General features: G+C 42.7%; 1 protein-coding gene across 4 annotated transcripts in view; it reads right to left on the bottom strand.

Annotated features, from left to right (window-relative positions):
• Positions 1-6,542: 6,542 nt before the first annotated feature.
• eps8a (EGFR pathway substrate 8a, signaling adaptor) overlaps positions 6,543-21,281 on the bottom strand; it is a 39,937-nt gene continuing 25,198 nt past the window's right edge. For 2 of the 4 annotated variants that reach the window (XM_084711361.1, XM_084711358.1), the window contains 19 exons: positions 20,592-20,753; positions 20,243-20,392; positions 19,518-19,600; positions 19,285-19,421; positions 18,459-18,532; positions 16,764-16,890; positions 16,408-16,496; positions 16,240-16,314; positions 15,677-15,825; positions 15,084-15,267; positions 14,855-14,985; positions 13,482-13,593; positions 13,202-13,342; positions 13,046-13,081; positions 11,506-11,529; positions 11,150-11,396; positions 10,472-10,664; positions 9,342-9,474; positions 6,543-6,699 (listed from right to left, as the gene is read on the bottom strand). In XM_084711361.1, the coding sequence (XP_084567487.1) occupies positions 6,589-6,699; positions 9,342-9,474; positions 10,472-10,664; positions 11,150-11,396; positions 11,506-11,529; positions 13,046-13,081; positions 13,202-13,342; positions 13,482-13,593; positions 14,855-14,985; positions 15,084-15,267; positions 15,677-15,825; positions 16,240-16,314; positions 16,408-16,496; positions 16,764-16,890; positions 18,459-18,532; positions 19,285-19,421; positions 19,518-19,600; positions 20,243-20,392; positions 20,592-20,753 (2,358 nt within the window). In that variant the 3' untranslated portion in view covers positions 6,543-6,588. Of the gene's footprint in view, positions 6,700-8,706; positions 8,762-9,341; positions 9,475-10,471; positions 10,665-11,149; positions 11,397-11,505; positions 11,530-13,045; positions 13,082-13,201; positions 13,343-13,481; positions 13,594-14,854; positions 14,986-15,083; positions 15,268-15,676; positions 15,826-16,239; positions 16,315-16,407; positions 16,497-16,763; positions 16,891-18,458; positions 18,533-19,284; positions 19,422-19,517; positions 19,601-20,242; positions 20,393-20,591; positions 20,754-21,281 lie in introns of all 4 variants that reach the window. The other 2 variants (XM_084711360.1, XM_084711359.1) reach the window with 2 other exon arrangements.

Genomic DNA, 21,281 nt, shown 5'->3' with positions numbered 1-21,281 from the left:
TGTTACGCGAAGTTTTGGTGTTTGGTTTCCTAACATTTTGGGGTTTTAAAAGATGTTTGTCATTTTGGGGATAAAAACCAGATGTTTGAAAGTTTGAAACCTTGTTGTTGGCTGTTGTAAGAAAATCAGTGAACGTGAACATCGAAAAGTTAAAATTGTTCTTGAAAAAGCGAAGGCTCGGGCCGACCTCGTCTCTCTGTCTTAAACACACGACTTCTGTACAGGAAATAGTTGTGACGACGTTTTCTGACGCATCGTGTCTGTTGGTTCATTTAGTTGAACTCGTTCTCCGTCTTTCTACTGAACATGTGACTTGAAGTTCAAAAGAAAACTCCACGTTTCTCACTTTTCCTCCGTGACTGTAGAGAATGTCTACTGCACAGACGAGTGGTCGACTCTTCTACATACAGGAAGTACATACGGGGTGTCGTCAAAATAAGAGTCAGAGTCGAAAGGCTTTTCCTCCCCACACAGGAGACGCGTCCAATAAAAGATTCAATCTGAATTTGAACTTTTTAAATTTAAATTTACTGCCAACAGCCTCCAAATAAAATCTGCACATATTTCAGTTTTTTCAAACGACTCTGACTCACAGGACACGTGTCCACTGTCTGTCCTCGTCCCACATCGAACCGACATGGAAAATAACTTTTTAACCCTTTTTAAAAACAATCTTTGTATTTTTATATCGAAATCCAATCAGCTTTTAGTGGAACAGAGTTCAGATCCAGTTCCATCACGTCTGCTGGTTCTGTTCCAGGACGTCTCAACGTGGAACCTGGATGTTTTCAAAATGCTGCTGAATCTGGACTTTAAAGGAAAAGTTTCTGTGTCGAATCACATTTTATCACATCGGTCTTTTGATTCAAACTGATAAACTCAGAGACAAACTGTTTAGATTTTTTGCCCCCAAATTGTTTGACCACAAATTTTTGTACGATTCCCCAAAGTTTTTCTTTTTTTAAAGATAAAGTCCTAAAATTGAATTAAAAAAGGAAAGCCTCGTGTTTTGTTATTTTGACGACGCCTTGTATTTAATTTAAAGAACAAAAGGACTAAATCAATGAATGTGTGAGAGAGACGGCCGCTGGACGCTTCAGTGTTGATTTGTAAAATGATTCGTCATTGTGGCCTTGTGGTTCAAACACCTGAAGTCTTTACCTGTTCGTTGGTTCGGTCGCCACTCGATCTGAAATAGGTTTCATTTTCACTATTAGATATCAGATGTACTGTACATAACTACTACTGCTTAACTATTCTGTTTCTACTCGTCATGACAAAGTAATTCTTGTGGAAAAGTTGCTTTAGAGGTTTGTTTTTTAAAAGTTGTTGTATATGTGAATCATCTTTACCTGAGCCAGAAGTTCTCTCATCACTACGACAGCTCGGGCTTTTTTGGACGTTTGGAGACTCGGGAACGTCGCCGAGAACGTTGCTGAGAACCCGTCTGTGTCCGGAGGAGGAACGCACTTTGGTACGACTGTTGGAGGAAAAACAAAAAAAAAAAAAAAACACTTGAGAGATAAAAAAACAGCGACAGCCGACCTGCAGACGACGTCCGAACGCTCAGCACTGTACACTCTTCTACAATTCTTTCTCTTGCTTACTGTGTGTGTGTGTGTGTGTGTGTGTGTGTGTGCGCGTGTGTGTGCGTGTGTGTGTGTGTGTCCAGTCAAACTTGTACGTCATTGGTGCCATTTCTTGTGCATTGTGTCACTTAAAATTTGAGGGATGACCTTGAACTCGGATCATTGTCACAGAGTTTTAATGTGTGTGCGTGTTGGAACAAAATAAAATGTTGCAGTTATCGTTTGTCCTGTTTCAGTTTCTGTAGAAAAAAAAAATGAAAATGTCCTTTAAAAATAGAGCTGAGTTTAAGAACTGACCCTGAAGACAATATTTCTTTTTTGGATACTTTATGATCTGATCAGAAGATCTTTGATGAGATTTCAGACCCAAAATGTTATTAATGTTTAATATTCTGCAGGTCTGTGTTTCAGAAACATGAAGCAGAATCAGATTTTCTCACATCAACAAATAAAAAACATCAATTATTAAGTTAATTCAAATTATTTACAGACAATACAAATAATTTACTCCACCTTTACAAAGACATTACGTTAACGCCACGTGTCGATCTGTGACGCTGCAGTCGTGTAAACGTTGGACGCACACACCTCTGATTCATCGAGACTCTAAATAACATCCTGGCTGACTTTCAAAATAAAAGGCACAAAAAGTACTTGGTTAGGTTTAGAAAAAGATGAAGGTTTGTTTTACGTTAACGTTACATGAACTTTGTGAAGTCACCAAACTTGTTTGGAGCCAAATTTCTGGTTTTTCACTCCTAAAATTCTTGTCAACTGAAACTTTAAGGAAAAAAAATCTGAAAAGATTTTGGATGAAACTAATCAGAAGAAAGTGGAGACACATCTGATAACAGCTGGACGTCTCATGTTAAAGAGACAAACTGAGTCACAGCTGATCGCTAACGAGACGATTAGCTGCTTCAGCTAACCGTAACGTTAGCTTCAGACTGACTGAATGAATCCTGTCAGCCTCGAGTCCAAACCTTTAAAATGATGATTATGATCTAATCCAGCGTCTGAAACCTTTATGATCAAAAGAGACGATTTTGGCCTAAAAAAAAAAAAAAAAAAAAGAAGCTGCAACGTTTAAATTTTCTCTTTTCCCTGAAGACTTTTCTGTGATTGAGCATCACAGGCAGCTGATGGAGACAAGAGAAGACGATTTAGAGGAAAAGACATCGAGTCGCAGACGTCCGCTGTGACTAAATATTAAAACTTATTATAACTTGATGTTTACAGCTGGAGAATAGAAGAATCACTGTAAAACTCAGAACTTCATGTACTGCAGCGGATTTTTGAGTTTTGATACCGACTCAAACTTATGAACTTTTGAAATAAACTGTAAAAAGTTTTACCAACCTGTAATCTTTAGTTGAGATGATTTACTTTTCTTCTTCAGATAAACTTGGATCTGTGAGTTTTAGAAATAAAAAAAAAAAAAACTTTAAACATCGTTCAGTTTCACTTCAACATATTGATGAAATAAGTTACTGTAAAGAAGAAAAGTTAATGATCTTACCTTAACAACTGTTTGGTCTTTACAGCAGAACTACAACAGTAATAAATAAAAACTGAAACGTTTAAAACAAACATTATTCATTTACATTTCATTTCTCAGCCAAAGTCACAGGGAGCCTCTGATCCAACAAACATCTGACACATTTAACACTTAATTCTGATGTTTGTGATTTTATTTAATCCTACAGGACAGGAACATGTAAAACCAGCCTTTTTTGATTATAAATGATGGAAAATTTAAATGAACATAAATTCATAAAGTCTAAACTGGTAAAAATGATCATTTAAAGTAACCAACAAACTAAAGTTCTCAAAGAACAGACGGTGACGTGTTGAATGTTGGACACAAACTCTGGACGACATGAAGTGATTTTCAGAAATGTTTTATTGCAGAATGAGCAGATTTAAATGGAAAAAGGCACCATGAAAACTAAACAGACAGATTTCTGTAGTCAATTCTTCTGATTGGCTCCTACAGATAAACTTTACTCTCGTTAATAAACGAGATGATCTACTCAGCTTGAATCTAATCACAGCGCCGTGCTACACGTCACACCATCACCTCTGATCTGGTTCCACAGTTTTACATCCTTCACACTCGACCGCCAACATCCGAGACGTTTAAGTGGAGACGTGGAAAACAAAATCAATACGATCAATACGATCGATGCCACAGTGAGTAAAGAACTTACTGGCTGATTTTTGTACATTTATATGCAAGCAAATACATACATATTTATATTTTATATATAACATTTTCTCCAGCTAGTTTATGATCTGGTGCTTCAGACAAACTCTTTAAAAAACAACAACAAAAACAAAAACAGTCGTGGTGTCGGTTTGTGTTGGCGAAGAAATTCACTTTTACTTTCTGATGTTTTTGTTTGTTTTCTCAGTTTTTTTTTTTTCTTTGTGGACGATCGTCTGAACAGATTTTAGGTTCTGATTTTAGGACGACATTTACGGATGAAGACTTTCTTATTATTTGACAGTTTACAGGAAGTTCATGTCCGGCACGAACAAATTCAAATTAAATTAAAAAGAAAAAGTTTACAGCAGACGGTAATCCAGACTGACCAAGACTGACTCAGACTGACCCAGACTGACCAAGACTGATCCAGACTGACCAAGACTGATCCAGACTGACCAAGACTGACCAAGACTGACCCGGACTGACCAAGACTGACCAAGACTGGTCCAGACTGACCAAGACTGACTCAGACTGACCCAGACTGACCAAGACTGATCCAGACTGACCAAGACTGACCAAGACTGACCCGGACTGACCAAGACTGACCCGGACTGACCAAGACTGGTCCAGACTGACCAAGACTGACTCAGACTGACCCAGACTGACCAAGACTGATCCAGACTGACCAAGACTGACCCAGACTGACCCAGACTGACCCAGACTGACCAAGACTGACCCGGACTGACCCAGACTGACCCAGACTGACCCAGACTGACCCTGACTGACCCAGACTGACCAAGACTGACCCGGACTGACCAAGACTGACTCAGACTGACTCAGACTGACCCAGACTGACCAAGACTGACCAAGACTGACCCGGACTGACCCAGACTGACCCAGACTGACCCGGACTGACTCGGACTGACCAAGACTGACCCAGACTGACCCGGACTGACCCGGACTGACCCGGACTGACTCAGACTGCTCCAGACTGGTCCAGATTGATCCGGATTGGTCCAGACTGTGGTGTCTAATTTGACTATAATAAGAAGAAAAAACGTTACATGAGAAATAAACGCCTCTCTGGATCTCCATGGAAACAGTCGTTTAAATCAGTCGCCTGTTTTAGTTTATATCATCAATCAGAAAACTGTCAAACTGCTGCAGATAATTAACGGTTACCGTGAAGTTTTATTAACAATAACCAGATATTTTTGGAGACGACCTGCTGTTTGTGGGCGGAGCCTGAAGCAGACCCAGTCACCGTGGTAACAGTGGGACCATCGCTGAGTCAGCAGTTTACATTCACTTTAGTGTTTGATCAAATTATTGATCAGTCAGCAGAAAACATCCAACTGATTCTGAATCATTTGACAGTTTTGATTCTTCAGTCGTCTCAGAAGAGAAACATTTACACTTTTATTTATTTATTTGTTTATTTATTTATTTATTGTGCAAAAATGCCCCAAAATCAGCAAATAAACTTCATCTCATCAAATCGTGTCTCTAAATCTAAATCACATCATCTTCATAAATTAGATTATTAGAAAATTACTGTGCATTTAAAGATTTTTAATTATTTTATTTTTTGTTTATTTGATCAGTTCTATCATTAATTAAATGAACTTATTGATACTTTTGATCTCACCGTTCAATAAAAGGATTATATTCTATCGTTCTTTTGGCCAAAAAAATCTGAAATGTACATTTAGATTTTTCTGTCTATTCTTGTATTTTCCTACAATATAATGACGCCAACATTCATTTTATTTCTTCTGTTTTTCTGTACAAACATCAACCTGTCGGTTCAGCAGCTCCAGTTTGAGCCTCCACTTTATTTATTATCACAGTTACTGATCGATCGATTATTACTTTAATTATTAATCACCTTTTTTTAAATAAAAATCGAAGATCTTTGAGTTGTGGACAAAACAAGACATTTGAGGACGTCATCTTGGACGTTGATCAACATTTTCTGACATTTTATGGATCAAACAACTAATTGATTATTGGAAAAGTTATTGCCAGATTGATCACTGGTTGAAAAATAGATCCAAACAGGTGGAGCGTACAGACGTCGGTGCGCTCCACATGTTTTCATGATTGGATCTATTTTTGAACTGACCAGATTGTGACAGGATCAATTCATTGATTAATCGAGAAAATGATGGACAGATTGATTGATAAGTGATTGATGAGGCACAGACTGGAGCTGACGACCAGCAGCCGTTCTGACATTAATACTGAGCGGCGTTTCTTTGGAAAATGAGCGACTGAGCAGCTTTTTTACAGAATCACCATCAGATCTGCGGTGGAGGAGAGAAAACAGCGTCCAGAGTCACATGACCTTCAGGCAAACATGGCGGAGTTCTCTCTCTGTGGGTTGAACATTTTCAGACGGCTGGTTGGTCGTTTCTTTACGGGGACGAGCTGAGGAGTTCCTGCCGGCGCCGCATGATCTCCACAAACTTGGCGTGATCGGCAGCCGCCTGAGGAGCAAGAGTGCGAGAAAACAGCAGGCTGCAGTGAGGAAAGAGTCAAAGTGAAAGGACAGGAAGGAGGAGGAGGAGGAGGAGGAAGAGGAGGAGGAAGAGGAGGAAGAGGAGGAGGAGGAGGAGGAAGAGGAAGAGGAGGAGGAGGAGGAGGAAGAGGAGGAGGAAGAGGAGGAGGAGGAGGAAGAGGAGGAGGAAGAGGAGGAGGAGGAGGAAGAGGAGGAGGAGGAGGAGGAGGAAGAGGAAGAGGAAGAGGAGGAGGGAGAAGAGGAGGAGGAGGAGGAGGAGGAGCAGCAGCTCAGTGGGTGCTGCCTTCATCAAAAGACTCCACCCCTGAGTCACAGGTGCTGGCTGCCAGTTTCTCCTGCCGCCTCCTCATGATCTCCTGCAGCTCAGAGCCTGAACTCTTCTGGAGAGAAAGAAGACGAGGAAACAAAGAGACAGAGACAAACAGCTGGTTAGACAGGAAACACAAACTTTCACTGGAAATCCTCTGAAGCGACTGACTGCGTCTAAAATCAGAAGATTTTATCAGCAAATAAGAGGAGAAAATCTTCTGGTCGGCCAATCAGAGGCGAGCAGCGCTGGCTGTCTTTAAATGGGCCTCAGCCTCCATGTAAACTCAGCCAGCGGCCTGAAGCGACCGCAGGAAGCAGGAAGCAGGAAGCAGGAAGCAGGAAGCAGGAAGCCTCTGCCGGAGCCGCTGGGAGCTGTGAAGAGCACGAGTCAGCTGCTGGAGACGCAGGGCATGCTGGGTAACGGACCACTGTCAGGGCGCTCTGAAACTGGTCGCACAAACACGAGTCACACCGCTGAGTCAGCGCTCGAATTACAGACTTTTTTAACGTGTGCAGCGATACAGAATCAGAAGGAAATAAAGATTTGTGACAAAAAACCCTCAGATGCTCCGTGAGATTTAAGATGAAAAAAAAAAAAAACTTTTCTGAGATCAAAGTGGTAAATTTATGATTCTAAACTCAAAGAAACTCACAAATTTACTTCTTACATGTCATGAACATGTTTCTTTTTTCAGTTACACATTTGATTATTTATGTTCATTTTAGCTTTTACTTTATTTTATTTATCATTTTATTATTTTTGCATGTATCAGATTAGTTTGTTATGAATTTTGTTTGATTATTTGATTTTGCGTTGAGGTTTTTTTCCAGCTGTTGTCGACGTCTTTGTGCAACCAGCTGCAGATTCTGTCTGAGCTGTAAAAGCTGATCCAGAGATCCCCACGACTTTAATCAATAGTTTATACTTACCCAGAGCGGCTGATCAATACTGATCAGCAGGACAGTAAGAATGAGACGATAACAGTCGATAAACGAAACACTGACGACTTTTGAAATAATCAGACATTTGTTTGTGTTGCAGAGAATCAGAACTTTTTTAAAAAGCTCTTTTCTTTGTGTTTGTAAGAATCAACCACAAATTCGATCTGAGTGAAGATCAGATCTTTAAGGAACATTCAGCTTTTCTACAACCTGGATTTCTCCTGTTGTCATGGTAACCGTTAAACACAGACGTTCCAATAATATTTCTTCCTTGTCGACAAAGATTCAGAATCCTGAACTTCAGCATCTCGGTCGATCAGAAACGGAGAAAAACAAGAAGCAGGTTGTAAAAAAAGATCACTTCCTTTAAAGACGCGTGTTATTTGACGGTTTGTTCGGGGGGCGGCCATGTTGGAACAACTTGTACAGTTAGCTGACTGCTAATCAAAGCTAAGCTAGCACACACAGACAACAGGTTTGACTCTTCAGATCTCATTTCAGCCAAGACAAGATCTACATCCTGGTCTCTACGGGGTGGAGGACGGGGTCAGAGGTCAACAGGAAGTGGGGGACATTCTGGAGTTGGTTCATTCAGGGACGTTAAGGAGGACTTAGGTGTTCAGCCACAGCAGGAGGACAAATACTGGCGCTACCTTAAAATGCTGCTACACATGAAACGTCTTCGTTCTGACGGCCAGAGACGGGACGGGACGTGAAGAGTCTCGAGTCTATGAAACCACAAGTCTAGACCAACAAGTCAACACCAAAGACCAACAAGTCCCAACTGGAGACCGAGGTCAAGACAAGCAGGACCCAAATGAAGACGATGGTGTCCTGGTCCTAAGTCAAGACAGCCGAGTCCCAAGTCACGCGGGAGGATGTCAAGTCATTCAAATCCAGTCAAAGTCAAGACTAACTGGCGTTCAGGTCATTTGTGAGTCTTTCAGTCGCGTTGAGATTCGGTCAGATCCAGGACTCGAGTCCAGTCGTCTTTACTTTCTACCATCAAATCATCAAATGTTGAAGAAAAACTGACGTTTAAACCAAAAAGCGCCGAGTCTCCCGTCTGGTGGCGTTTTGTTTTCTTAAAGCTGGCCGACAGAACGAAGGCGTGAACGTGTTTGTGAACACGATACCTGAACGAACGAGTGAGGAAACAGTCAGAAGATCAAAGGAGGGTCAGAAGAAGACCTGCAGGTGGAGATAGACACCACACACCAGAACATGCCGCGTCGATCGTTTTTCCAACCCACTTTAGATTAAGCCACGCCCACTTCTGTATGACGAAACCTCTACAATGATATCAAATCAAGTTCACCGCCTCATAGCGCCTGTAATCATAGCTGTAGACTCTGATTGGTTGTCGTATGACATCAAGCTTTCATCATACAGAAGTGGGCGTGGCTTCATCTAAACTGGGTTGGTAAAATGACGGACGCAACGTCACCAGAGTTTGGGACAGAAGACTTAAAGACAGAGAAGACGACCCTTCAGAAATGTCTCAGTGATGTATAAATCTGTTGCTAGGAAACATCTGTAGCTCCGTCCAATCAAGAACAGTCAACTGTGGATCTGTGACCACGTGGAAACGTTACAGTGACACGTTTCATTTCACAGCTGATTAACCGTCAGGTCTTTAATAACTGACCAGGATTCAAACGATCAGATTCGTCTATCAGGGTCGTCCTGGAAAACCCTTTCAAAATAAAGCAACTTCTCAAATGTAACAAGGAAAACTTGCTGCTGAAGGTGTTTGAGGTGCGACACGAACCTCCAGCGCCGCCTTCTGGACGGTGACCTGACTGAAGACTCGAGCGCCGTCGTCGGGACAAACCGTCTTCAGCTCCTCCTTGTTGAGAGAAAACAGCTGAGCGCCGGTCAGAACGCCGAGGCTGGTGATGGTTCTGCACAGAGGACACGGCTACAGTCAGCTCACACACACCTGGACACACACACACACACACACCTGTACACACACACACACCTGGACACACACCCGGACGCACACACACACACACACACACACACCTGGACACACACACACACCTGGACACACACCTGGACACACACACACACCTGGACACACACCTGGACACACACCTGGACACACACCTGGACGCACACACACACCTGGACACACACCTGGACACACACCTGGACGCACACACACACACACACACACACACACACACCTGGACACACACACACACACACACCTGGACACACACACACACACCCACACCTGGACGCGCACACACACACACACACACACACCTGGACACACACCCGGACGCGCACACACACACACACACACACACACACACACCTGGACACACACCTGGACGCACACACACACACACCTGGACACACACCCGGACGCACACACACACACACACACACACACCTGGACACACACCTGGACACACACCTGGACGCACACACACACACACACACACACACCTGGACGCACACACACCTGGACACACACCTGGACACACACCTGGACACACACCTGGACACACACCTGGACACAGGGGTCAGTTGTACCGGCTCGCGTCGTCCTCTGAAGGACATTTCTACTGACTGTTTCTATGTGAAACCAACTGAACCTCAGCTTTTCTCCACCAGAGTCTCCGTCTCTGTTTTGTCTTGTTGTGTCCTTCGTTATTTTTGTCTCGTTACATCTTGTTACGTCTGTTATGTCATTTTTGTCTTTAACGTCTTGTTGTGTTTTTTACATCTTGTTTCATCATTTTCGTCTGACTTTTATCCCGACTTGTAAAAAGTGAGATTTTAATTTGAACAGTCATGATTTTAATTTCTCATTATCGTGACTTTGTGTAATTCTAGAATTCTGAATATTTCATGGACGGTGTTTCAGACGGTGATCACATGACTCACACTGGACTGAAGCCTTTGGCCTCTAGCCAGGCTCTGACGTCGTCCGGTGACGAGTCGTACGTGATGCTGACGGACGGCAGGCCGCCGCCGCCGCCGCTGCGAGACGGAACCTGAAACTTCTTCTGAGCGCTGCGACCCAGAGTCAGCCTGTGCATCAGCTCGTCCTGAACCTCCTCCATGTTGGACTTCCTGCCTGCAGGGGGCGACGAGGAGCAGCAGCAGAAAAACACATCAGAGTACAGACATCAACAGACAGTGTGACTGAAGATTCACTGACGCTTCATCGACCAGAGGAGGATTCAGCCAATCACAGGCCAGGTCTCATTTAATATAGTTAATATATATGATTATTAGTGTGAGGACCAGAAAGAGGAAGAAGAAAAAACATTCAAGTTAAAATATCGTGTGAAAACTTTTAAAAAATATTTTGAGTCTATTTTAAGAAATTATTCATAAAAATATTTTTTTTCAAACAAGAAACTTTTCTCAACTCTGATTTTAATTTCATGATTTTCTCAGTTTTACAACTTTTTCCCCCAATTTAACATCTGCGCTCTAAAACGTGACAACTTGATCCTCTAAATATAAAAATTTATCCTCAAAATATTTTGACAGTTTTGCTTGGAAAAGTTTTTTGCAGTGTACAAACTGTCCCTCCAGACTCTGACTGAGACTCACGGTTGGCAGGCGCCGGTTTCTGGTTGCCGTGGTCCCTCATGGCGACGCTGCCGTTGTCGCTGGACGTGGTGCTGTTCTGCCGGCTGACCGTGTTCCCACTGGCGGCCGGTTTGGCGGGCTCGGCGGCCGGAGGAGGCAGCGGCGGCGTGGGCAGCCTGGCGGGGGCCGGAGGGGGCGGCGTGGGAGCCGGAGGCATCGGCGTGACGACCGGTTTACTGGGGATGTAGTCTGTCCTGGTGGTCTGTTTCTGACAGGAGACAGTTTATATTCACAGACCGACTCGCAGCGTCACACAAACATTCACAGACTGAAGTGAACGTGAAGCGTCTGAAGCTGAATGTCTGCTCGTTCTTTACCTCGTTTAATTCGCCCAGTAATTGCTGGAAACGTGAAATGAAAAATGAAACATAAAAGAAGATGGTGGCAATGAAACGATGAAACAAAATGTTTTCTTCACAGCAAACTGACTGCAGGGAAACACTCAAACTAAACAGACTGAGGATGAGCTGCTCGCTTTAACAGGATCCAAGAACTCACTAAAACATACACATCAAATCCTAAAAACACTTAAAGGAACAGTCCGACATTTCAACATGATCCTGTCAGACATCTTACCCAGAAAGGATCAGTATTAAATAAATAAATACATAAATATTCATATGAAATAAATACACGAGGCAATAAATATATAAGTAAATGTAAATATAAATAAATAAACGTGGAATTATGAAATAAATAAAAACAGTCCTTTGTATTTACATTTATATATTTATTGCCTAATTTATTCATTTATTTTGTTGATGTATTTCACAGCCATGTTTATTAATTTACATGTTTATTTTTTTAAATTGCTTATTTATTTTGGTTTGAGATACTGGACATGCTTAGCCTAGCTTAGCACAAACACTAGAAGCAGAGGGAAAACGATAGCCAGTATAGCTACAAACCAGGTAGCATAGTCAGCATGACGTCAGGTGTTTATTTAATGACAGTTACCATAACAACAGTACAGCTGCTGTTATGGTAACTGTTTGAAGCTAACCAGTGTTATAGCCTAGCTTAGCCCAAAGACTGGAAGCAGAAGCAGGAAACTGGTAGCCACAAAATATTTGGTATAAATTTACTATTATGTGATGCTAATGGTAGCTACATGCTAAGTGTTTGTAGCTTATACTGGGATGCAAGACTATAAGCAGGGAGATACAGTTAGCATAATCAACAGGAGTTTATAGATAATGTTAGCTGATATTTGTTTTAGAAGTAGCTATAAACAGTTAGCATACCCAACACTAAGCTAGGCAGTTCTACCTCACTGCTCGATAGCAGATGTGTCAGATGATAGCCATTTTTAGCTAACTGGTGTTACAGAAGGAGATGTTTCCCCTAGCTTAGCACAAAGGCTGGTGACAGGGAGAAAAGCTAGCTAGCATAATCAGGGTGTTTATAGGGAGTTGATATTATTGGTTACAAACAGTGCATTTAACATGACTAGCGGTGTGTAGCTAACGATGTTAAAACAGTTACAAAGAACTAGTATATTTGATATTACGTTAGCTGTTTCTAGCTACGTTAAGCTGTTAGCTAGTTGCAGCTATGCTCGCTACGTACAGGGAGCATCTCCAACAGTTGGCACAAGTGTTATAACAGGACATTCTTAGCTTAGCTTAGCACAAAGACTAGAAGCAGAGGGAAACTGTTAGCCTAGCTGCAAACAACTCAGGTGCGTCTGATTTACACGTTATCTGATGTTTATAAAAGAAATGTTATAATTTTAGCGTTGAAGCTATTTGTTGACCAACAAACCAGGAAATGTGAGACTGTTCCTTTAAGGTTCCACAGCAGAACACAGACAGGAACATCTGTAAAACTAAAACCACTCGTCACGACTCGTCCTACCTTGAACAATTCAAACTCCTTCTTTGGCATCATGAGCTTCGACAGTTAAAATGAAAGAGATGAAGGAGGTGAGACAGAGACGGAATCAAACTCACGGACGGATTAATGATGACACGTCCCGTTACCATGGTGACGGACCTTCAGACGCTGTCCTACCTGTATGGTGTGGCTGTAGATGGGCTCTCCTCTGCCCGTGATGTCCACTGCTTTGGTGATCTCCAGGATGTTGTTTGGCACGTAGCCGGACGCCCCGCAGCCGTTACGAACCTTCCACCACTGCTTCCTGTCGTCGAGAACCTGACAGACGAGTGTCAGGGATTAGACGGTTAAATCAGGACTTCAACTTACAATTTTATTTACATTTAATCAACTCAACTTTTGAAAACTTGATATTAGTAGAGTAAATGTTTAACCTGATGTATGAAACTGATTTTACCTCGACGACCTCGTCTTTGAGGACCGACAGCTCCGTGTTGTTTCTCGCCACAAAGTCGTATTTAGATTTGGCAAACAGTTTGGATTGGCCTCTGCTGTCGGCGTCAAAACTTCTGAAATCAGCCAATCACGACGTCAGTAATTATGACATCATCACTCAGTGTAACATCATCAGAAGTACAAAGTGAATATTTTAATTTACTTTAAAATAAAAACACAGAGAAACTTTTTCTACAGAACAAAAGAAAATAAATAAAATAATTTTGGACTGAAGCCACGAAACATGAACTTTAATTTGACGTTCACGATGTTTCAGCCGTGGAGAAGCGTCCCAACTTCAGATCAGATTACTGAGAGAAAGATGAGCGTTAAAGGCACAATTCACAGAAAATTATTCCATTTTTAGAGATTTTGAAAAAAAAAAAAAAAAGACTGAATGAGAAAAGTCTGAAAGACGTCAGTTTGAATTTTCTCAGAACCGAAAATCAAATCAGCCAGAAAAAAAGAGAAAATATTAGAAATAAACATCAGAGTCAGAAAGAGGATTTTATGGAGGACAAAACACGTCTGACTCATCAATTAAATAATAAATACAGGAGTAAATACTATAATATTTACTAAATATTTTGATCATGTTTATAATGTTCCTATTATTATTTTCTTCTTATATTTTTGTCTTCCTCTTTGCTGCTGTAACATTTAATGAAGGAACATTTTATCTTCAGCTCAGTTATAAATGCACTTTAATTATATATTTTTTTTCTTGTTATAAGAATATTTATAGAATAATTTTTATTACTTAAAACATCACAAGGTTGTTACATTATGACGTCAAACTTGAATAAATTATCATGTTAAATGTTTCATGTTCTAACAGGATACAGTTTTAAAATATTCTGTAAATATTAGAACAAGAAAAGTTTCTTCTTCTCATAATAATGTGAAAAGAACTTTTGTTTGTTTCTGCTTTTATTTATTGACAAAAATATTTTGTTCTAATTTTAGTATTTATTCCTATTATCATTAGTTTCCAGTTTTAAAGTATAAAGAACATGATAAAAAGCACATTGCTGTTTGTTATAACATGTTTTAATCTGATCCTGATCTGATTATTGATCTGGTGTGACAGTAACATTCTGCTGTTTTCATGAAATAATAAAAAATTACATTATAGAAAACAGAGAAATAATTAAATGTATAGAAATGTGAAATGAACAAACGAGGAATTTATGTCCTGGTTGTTTATTTCAGGCAGTTTTTCTGTATTTATCGATGAATCGGTCGTGTTTCGTCCTCCGTACGTTAACAGATAAAGATCAGATCAGACGGGTGGGATCAGTTCTCCAGGGCGTGGTCATGTGACCTCACAGTTACCGGTCTACGCGGCGGCTGACGGCGTGTTTGAAAGCAGCCACGGCCGCGTCCTGATCCAGGACGTGCATGCGTTTGTAGGAGGAGTTGGAGAAGGCGTACCCGTCAGCAGGGGGGAACTTCTGCACCGCCGACTGCAGACAGGAAACAGACAGACAGGAAGTAGATTAAACATGAGGTACGTGTCGCTCGGCGGGGACGTTACTGTGCGCGTGGCGGTCTGGACACGGACCTCCTGAGCCAGTCTCATCTGCAGCTCCTCTTGTCTCTGGATCTCGGCGTTGGCGAGACTCTCGGCCAGCTGAGTCAGCTCCTGCTCTCTGGACGGTGTCGCCGACGGCAACGCCGGAGGCTCCCAGCCGTCTCGAAACTTCAGCGCGCTCGGAGGAAAGTAGTGATCCTTCGGCCACTCCAACCTGAGGAGACACGGAGGAGTGATGAGGACGTGTTGGTGACCGGGTCAACATTAAGACGCAGACTCATACATTTTATTTTATCATTTTATTTATTTGATTATTGATGGATCAGTATCGATTACAAGCTTCTTCTTGTTCCTTTTCAGATATCAAATGTTAATTTATGTTTCTCGTTGTAAGTCTGCTCATTATTTATTGTTTGTTTCTGTTTTATTCTACAATTTATTTTTTCTAATCTTCTATGTAAATAAATAAATGAAATCAAATTTAGTTTGATATTTCACCTCAGACGTTTCTGCAACTGACCACCAATTAAGTTGCAAACATCTCTACTTGATGCTTTTAATAATGAAAAAGCAATGACTGATCAGGAAGGCAGCTGTACAGATGGACCCTGCCACTGTCTCACCTGCATTTGGTCCATCCGTCCCCCAGAGTGACCCACAGGTGTCTCTCCTCTGCTGTCCCTGAGGTGTGCAGGAAGTCGATGGCCTCTCTGGTCAGCAGGGGAACCACGACGCTGCGAGCCAGATCCACGCTGCCTGAGGCCTGGATCACCTGCAGGAGGGATGGGTTGAGAGGACAGGAAGGGGGACAGGTGAGAGGACATGAGGAGGACAGGTGAGAGGACAGAAGGTGGGACATGTCCAGGGTCAAACAGCCTTTCAAACTGAAGGGACTACAGTGTTGTGGGCACTTTTGCTTCATAAAGTTTGGGTTTTTTTAGTTTCAATTTTCAGAATTGACCATAAGTATATGGACATCTCTCTATATAAGGACAGGTCTGTGTGTCCATATACTTTTGGTCACACTGTGTTTATACCTTCAGTGAATTTGATTTTACTTTTTTTAGTCTGTGAAGATGTTTAGAGGTTTTAGCTCAAAGTTTCTGAATTTGAGCTGCAGGAGAAACAAGTTCATTCAGTCGAGATAAAAATACAAACAGGAAGTAGTCTGTCAGATGAAACCGACCATCCTGAGAGGAGTGAACAGGAAGTGCAACAGGTCGACGGCGCTCGGGTTCTGGATGTGATCCTTCAGTTTTCCCTGCAGGTCACAGACAGACAGTAACCCTGAATATAAACGTTTAGATTCAATATAATCTGAAGATGAAGATGATGATGAAGAGGCTCCTCCCACCAGCTGGTTGAAGGCGTGTTTGAACTTCTGCAGACAGTCGACAAACTCGTCCTCCCCGGGAGGTTTGGAGCGCAGAGTCAGGACGCCCTCTGGTGGACAGAAAGAGAAAAAACTTCACTGAAGGTTTTATTATAAAATGCTCCTGCTGATGGATAATTCATTTTTGTCAAACACTTCCTCTTTAAATTTCACGTCCAGCTGGATTCTTGTTGAGGTCGACACTGAGAGAGAGACTTTATTTTTAACCTTCTTAAATAAATATAAAACTTTAAACTTAATTAAGGGGAAAAGTTTGCGAGGTGGTGAACAGAGACTGTGATTTAGATCAAATGGTTCAGGTTTTGTGATCTTGTCACCTCCAGGTCCTTTCTTTTTGCCCTTCTTCGTCTTCTTCCTCTTGGAGAGCTCGTTAAACGCCTCGGCAGCCTTCTGCAGTTTGGTGACGAAGAACTCGATGTCGTCCAGGATGTGGTTCAGGATTTGCTGCCAAAATAAAAGTTAGTTTCGGTCAGAGAAGGTTGACGGACTGCAGGTTTGTTTTTAACGTAGATTTTTTTAATGATTAAACCTGAACAAAGGTCACTGCTTCTCCTTTATGTAACCAGATTTACTCTCAGAGCTGCAGCCTGGGACTATTTTTACATCAAACTACATCTGATTCAGTCTTCTGTCTACTGTCTACTGTCCCACACTGTCCCACGCTGTCCCACGCTGTCCCACGCTGTCTCACACTGTCCCACACTGTCTCACACACTGTCCCACACTGTCTCACGCTGTCCCACACTGTCCCACACTGTCCAACACTGTCCAACACTGTCCCACACGCTGTCCCACGCTGTCCCACACTGTCCAACACTGTCCCACACTGTCCCACACGCTGTCCCACACGCTGTCCCACACTGTCTCACACACTGTCCCACACTGTCTCACACTGTCCCACACTGTCTCACGCTGTCCCACGCTGTCCCACGCTGTCCCACACTGTCTCACACACTGTCCCACACTGTCTCACACTGTCCCACGCTGTCCCACGCTGTCCCACACTGTCCCACACACTGTCCCACACTGTCTCACACACTGTCCCACACTGTCTCACACTGTCCCACACTGTCTCACGCTGTCCCACGCTGTCCAACACTGTCCCACACTGTCCAACACTGTCTCACGCTGTCCCACACACTGTCCCACACTGTCCCACACTGTCCAACACTGTCCCACACTGTCCCACGCTGTCTCACGCTGTCCCACGCTGTCCCACGCTGTCCAACACTGTCTCACGCTGTTCCACGCTGTCCCACGCTGTCTCACACTGTCCCACGCTGTCCCACACTGTCCAACACTGTCTCACACTGTCTCACGCTGTCCCACGCTGTCCCACACTGTCTCACACTGTCTCACGCTGTCCCACGCTGTCTCACACTGTCTCACGCTGTCCCACGCTGTCCCACGCTGTCCCACTCTGTCCCACGCTGTCTCACGCTGTCCCACGCTGTCCCACTCTGTCCCACGCTGTCTCACGCTGTCTCACGCTGTCCCACGCTGTCCCACTGTCCCACGCTGTCCCACGCTGTCCCACGTTGTCCCACACTGTCCCACATTGTCCCACGCCGTCCCACGCCGTCTCACACTGTCCCACACTGTCTCACACGCTGTCCCCCACGCTGTCCCACACTGTCCCACGCTGTCCCACACTGTCTCAAACTGTCCCACGCTGTCTCACGCTGTCTCACGCTGTCCCACAGTCTCACGCTGTCCCACACTGTCCCACACCGTCTCACACTGTCCCACACTGTCTCACACTGTCCTACACCGTCTCACGCTGTCCCACACCGTCCCACACCGTCTCACACTGTCCCACACTGTCCCACGCTGTCCCACACTGTCTCACGCTGTCTCACACTGTCCCACGCTGTCTCACACTGTCTCACACTGTCCCACACCGTCTCACACTGTCCCACGCTGTCCCACACTGTCTCACACTGTCCCTAAATTGTCCTCAGACTGAGACACCAGCTGCTCTCCTGACAGACAGACGGACGTGTTGGACTCACCACGTCTCGGTCCACTCGGGCTGCCGTCATCTCCACCGGCCCGTCCTCCTCCACCAGCTGTCTCTGCTTCTCATCTGCTCACAGAGAAATCACCAATCAATAACCAATAATAACCAATCAGATGTGCAGTTTTATTAAAGATTTACAGCCAGAAATAAAGACTAAAGGTCTGAAGCCACATTAGATTGTAGTATTTATTACATGCAAACACAAAAATATTATTTTCATTCATTCATTATTTTCCCTGATTTATTGATTAAATGTTATTTTACAAAATGTCACAAAAAATGCTATAAAATAAAAGTTCTAAAAATGATATCTTCAAAATGTTTGTTTTATCTAATCAACACTCCCAAAAAAACGTCCACCATCGAAATCTGTGAAACTTCATGAAAAACGATTAATCAATTATTAAAAATGGCTGGTAATTAATTTTCTGTCAGTCAATTAAATGTTGTAACCCTAAAAAAAAAAAAAAAAACAGCTCTGGAGGAAAAGTGTTGTTTCTCATCAATAAATCTCATAAATCTTTCTCGCTGTACGGTGGCCTTTTTAGGACATCTCACCTTCAGCTCTACTTGTTTCAGCTTTAATGAACCCAGTTAGACTTTGAGCTGAATGCTAGCAACAGCATGCTAACGTTAGCTGTAAAAAAGAGCCTGTCAAAAAACTAATTTAGCATGTTAGCATTGTAAAGTCTGGCATTGGGCAAAATTAGCATTCATAATATTTAGCATTTTAAAAGTTAGCATGAGGCAGCGTTTATTGATTTAGGATCTGAGAACATTTATGGTACTTCTTCCTCTGTCAATGTGACATCACTCACAGTCTTGTTGCTCATTGGTCCAGGCTGACCAGGCAGCCGCTCGACTCTTCACGTCCACCTGATTGGACGATGGCGGTGGTTCGGGGGCGGGAGCAGCAGGGGGAGGGGGGATGATCCCGTCGCTCTTCAGGATCATCCTGCAGACGGGCAGACGGACGGTTAGATCAGCCAATCAGCTGTTAGCAGGATAATGTGAGGTCTGAGTGTGTCTGATGGTGATGATTGGTTCTTACTTGAGCGTCTCTGGTCTCTTCTTCACCTTCCCTCCTTTGGCATCGATCATGGCACTTTCTACGTCTGCATGGATCAGATTCGCCTGAAAAAACGCCAACAGACGTTAATTTAATAAAGTTTAGACAAATTAACAGGATAAAACACGTTTCTGCCTTCATTTATCTTCAAAGGTCGCGTGTTTTAGACTTTACTGACTTTGTTAAATCAGTGATGGTGTACCACAGGGCTCTATACTCACTCCACTACTATTTACATCATATTTAAATCTGCAGTTTTTCAGAGGTCTCTGAAGTTATATGGCGTTCTGACAGGTCCCTGAGGAAGTTCCACATATACATTAGATGATTATAGAGGTCCTTGAAATGATCTTATGGTCCTTATGGAGGTTTGATGAATGTTGAAAGTTGTTGAGGTTATTTAGAAAGTAGTAGAATTCCTTGAAAGACTTTTAGAATTTCCCGGCAAGGTCCCGTATGACCTTCAGGAGGCTGTACAGGTCCTGGAGAAGTTTCTATGGGTCATTACAGAGGTTCTGAAGTCCCTGACAGATTCCAGAGGTCCTTGAGGAAGCTGTCAAGGTGCTTGATGAGTTAACAGGTAACTTACAGTGAAGCATCACTGCCGTTGCTATGGTTACCTGCCGTTTAATCAACCCTGAACATGTGATTTAGAGCAGAGGTTCACCTGATTAACAGATCAAAGGGACCAATCAGAGTCCGTTTACCTTGATGTCATCACACTGGAACAGGTGGAGGTCTGGTTTACTCTGACCGGAGTCTTTACACACCAGAGCCAAGATGGAGTCGTAGCTGCAGGCGTTCATGACGGCCTGACAGTGCTGGATCGTCCCGATGGGGAAGTTCTCCAACTCGTTCTGAAAAGTTCAGATTAAAAAACATCCTGAAGACAAAACTCAGGGTTTAAACAAACGCTGCGTTCAAGGGTCCTAAAAAACAGACCGATAGAATTACAAACTAACTAACAAAACCTAAACACTGTCTGGACATATATTATTATTATTATTATTATTATTATTATTATTATCATCATCATATGTCAGATAGATTTCTGACCTTGGTCTCCTGGTCGATGAGGCTGACTGATTTCTCCTCCACCTGCAGCAACATCTCCTGCGTCCACACCTTCCCTTTAGCGTCCAGCAGACGGAGACGTCTGATGCCGTCGTCCACCGTGATCATCCCGTCTTTACGGTCCAACAAGAACGTGGTCAGGTGCTGAACGCAACGCAGGAGCACAAAAATGTTTAACTTATAAAAACATTATTATCTCCAGAGTCCTCAGATCTTAATGAGAAAAATATTCTCAGACCGAATCAGCTGATTGTTTTCAAACTCAGAAAACAAGAAAAGAATCGTCTCAGTATTTTATTATCTTAAAAGTGACCAATCAGAAACATTAAACTTTAAGATATTTTACTGTAATTCTTTAACAGAATCAGTGAGGATGTTTTTTTTTAAATCTGAACTGTATTTTACATTTTGAGCTGCAGATTGTTGATGAATTTGGTTCAGAAATCAACTATTTTGATCATCAATGAATTGTTTTTTTCAGTCGTTGTCTGGAAGCAGCCTGTTAACTGAAGATTTTTGGTTTTTCTTTGTCATTTCTGACAGGAAATGAAGAGTCTTTGGGTTCTGGACTGTCGGTTGGACAGAAGGGGACATTCAAAGACTAACAAACTGTGATGAACATTTTTATCAATCTGTCATTTCATCGACTAAATGATTGATGGGTCAGTCAGC

The sequence above is a fragment of the Lutjanus erythropterus genome, chromosome 22, assembly GCF_056507025.1.
Source record: "Lutjanus erythropterus isolate fLutEry1 chromosome 22, fLutEry1.hap2, whole genome shotgun sequence".
NCBI classification, from domain to species: Eukaryota; Metazoa; Chordata; class Actinopteri; order Lutjaniformes; family Lutjanidae; genus Lutjanus; species Lutjanus erythropterus.
Note: the sequence above shows the minus strand (reverse complement) of the source record. Positions and strands in the feature narration are given on the sequence as shown.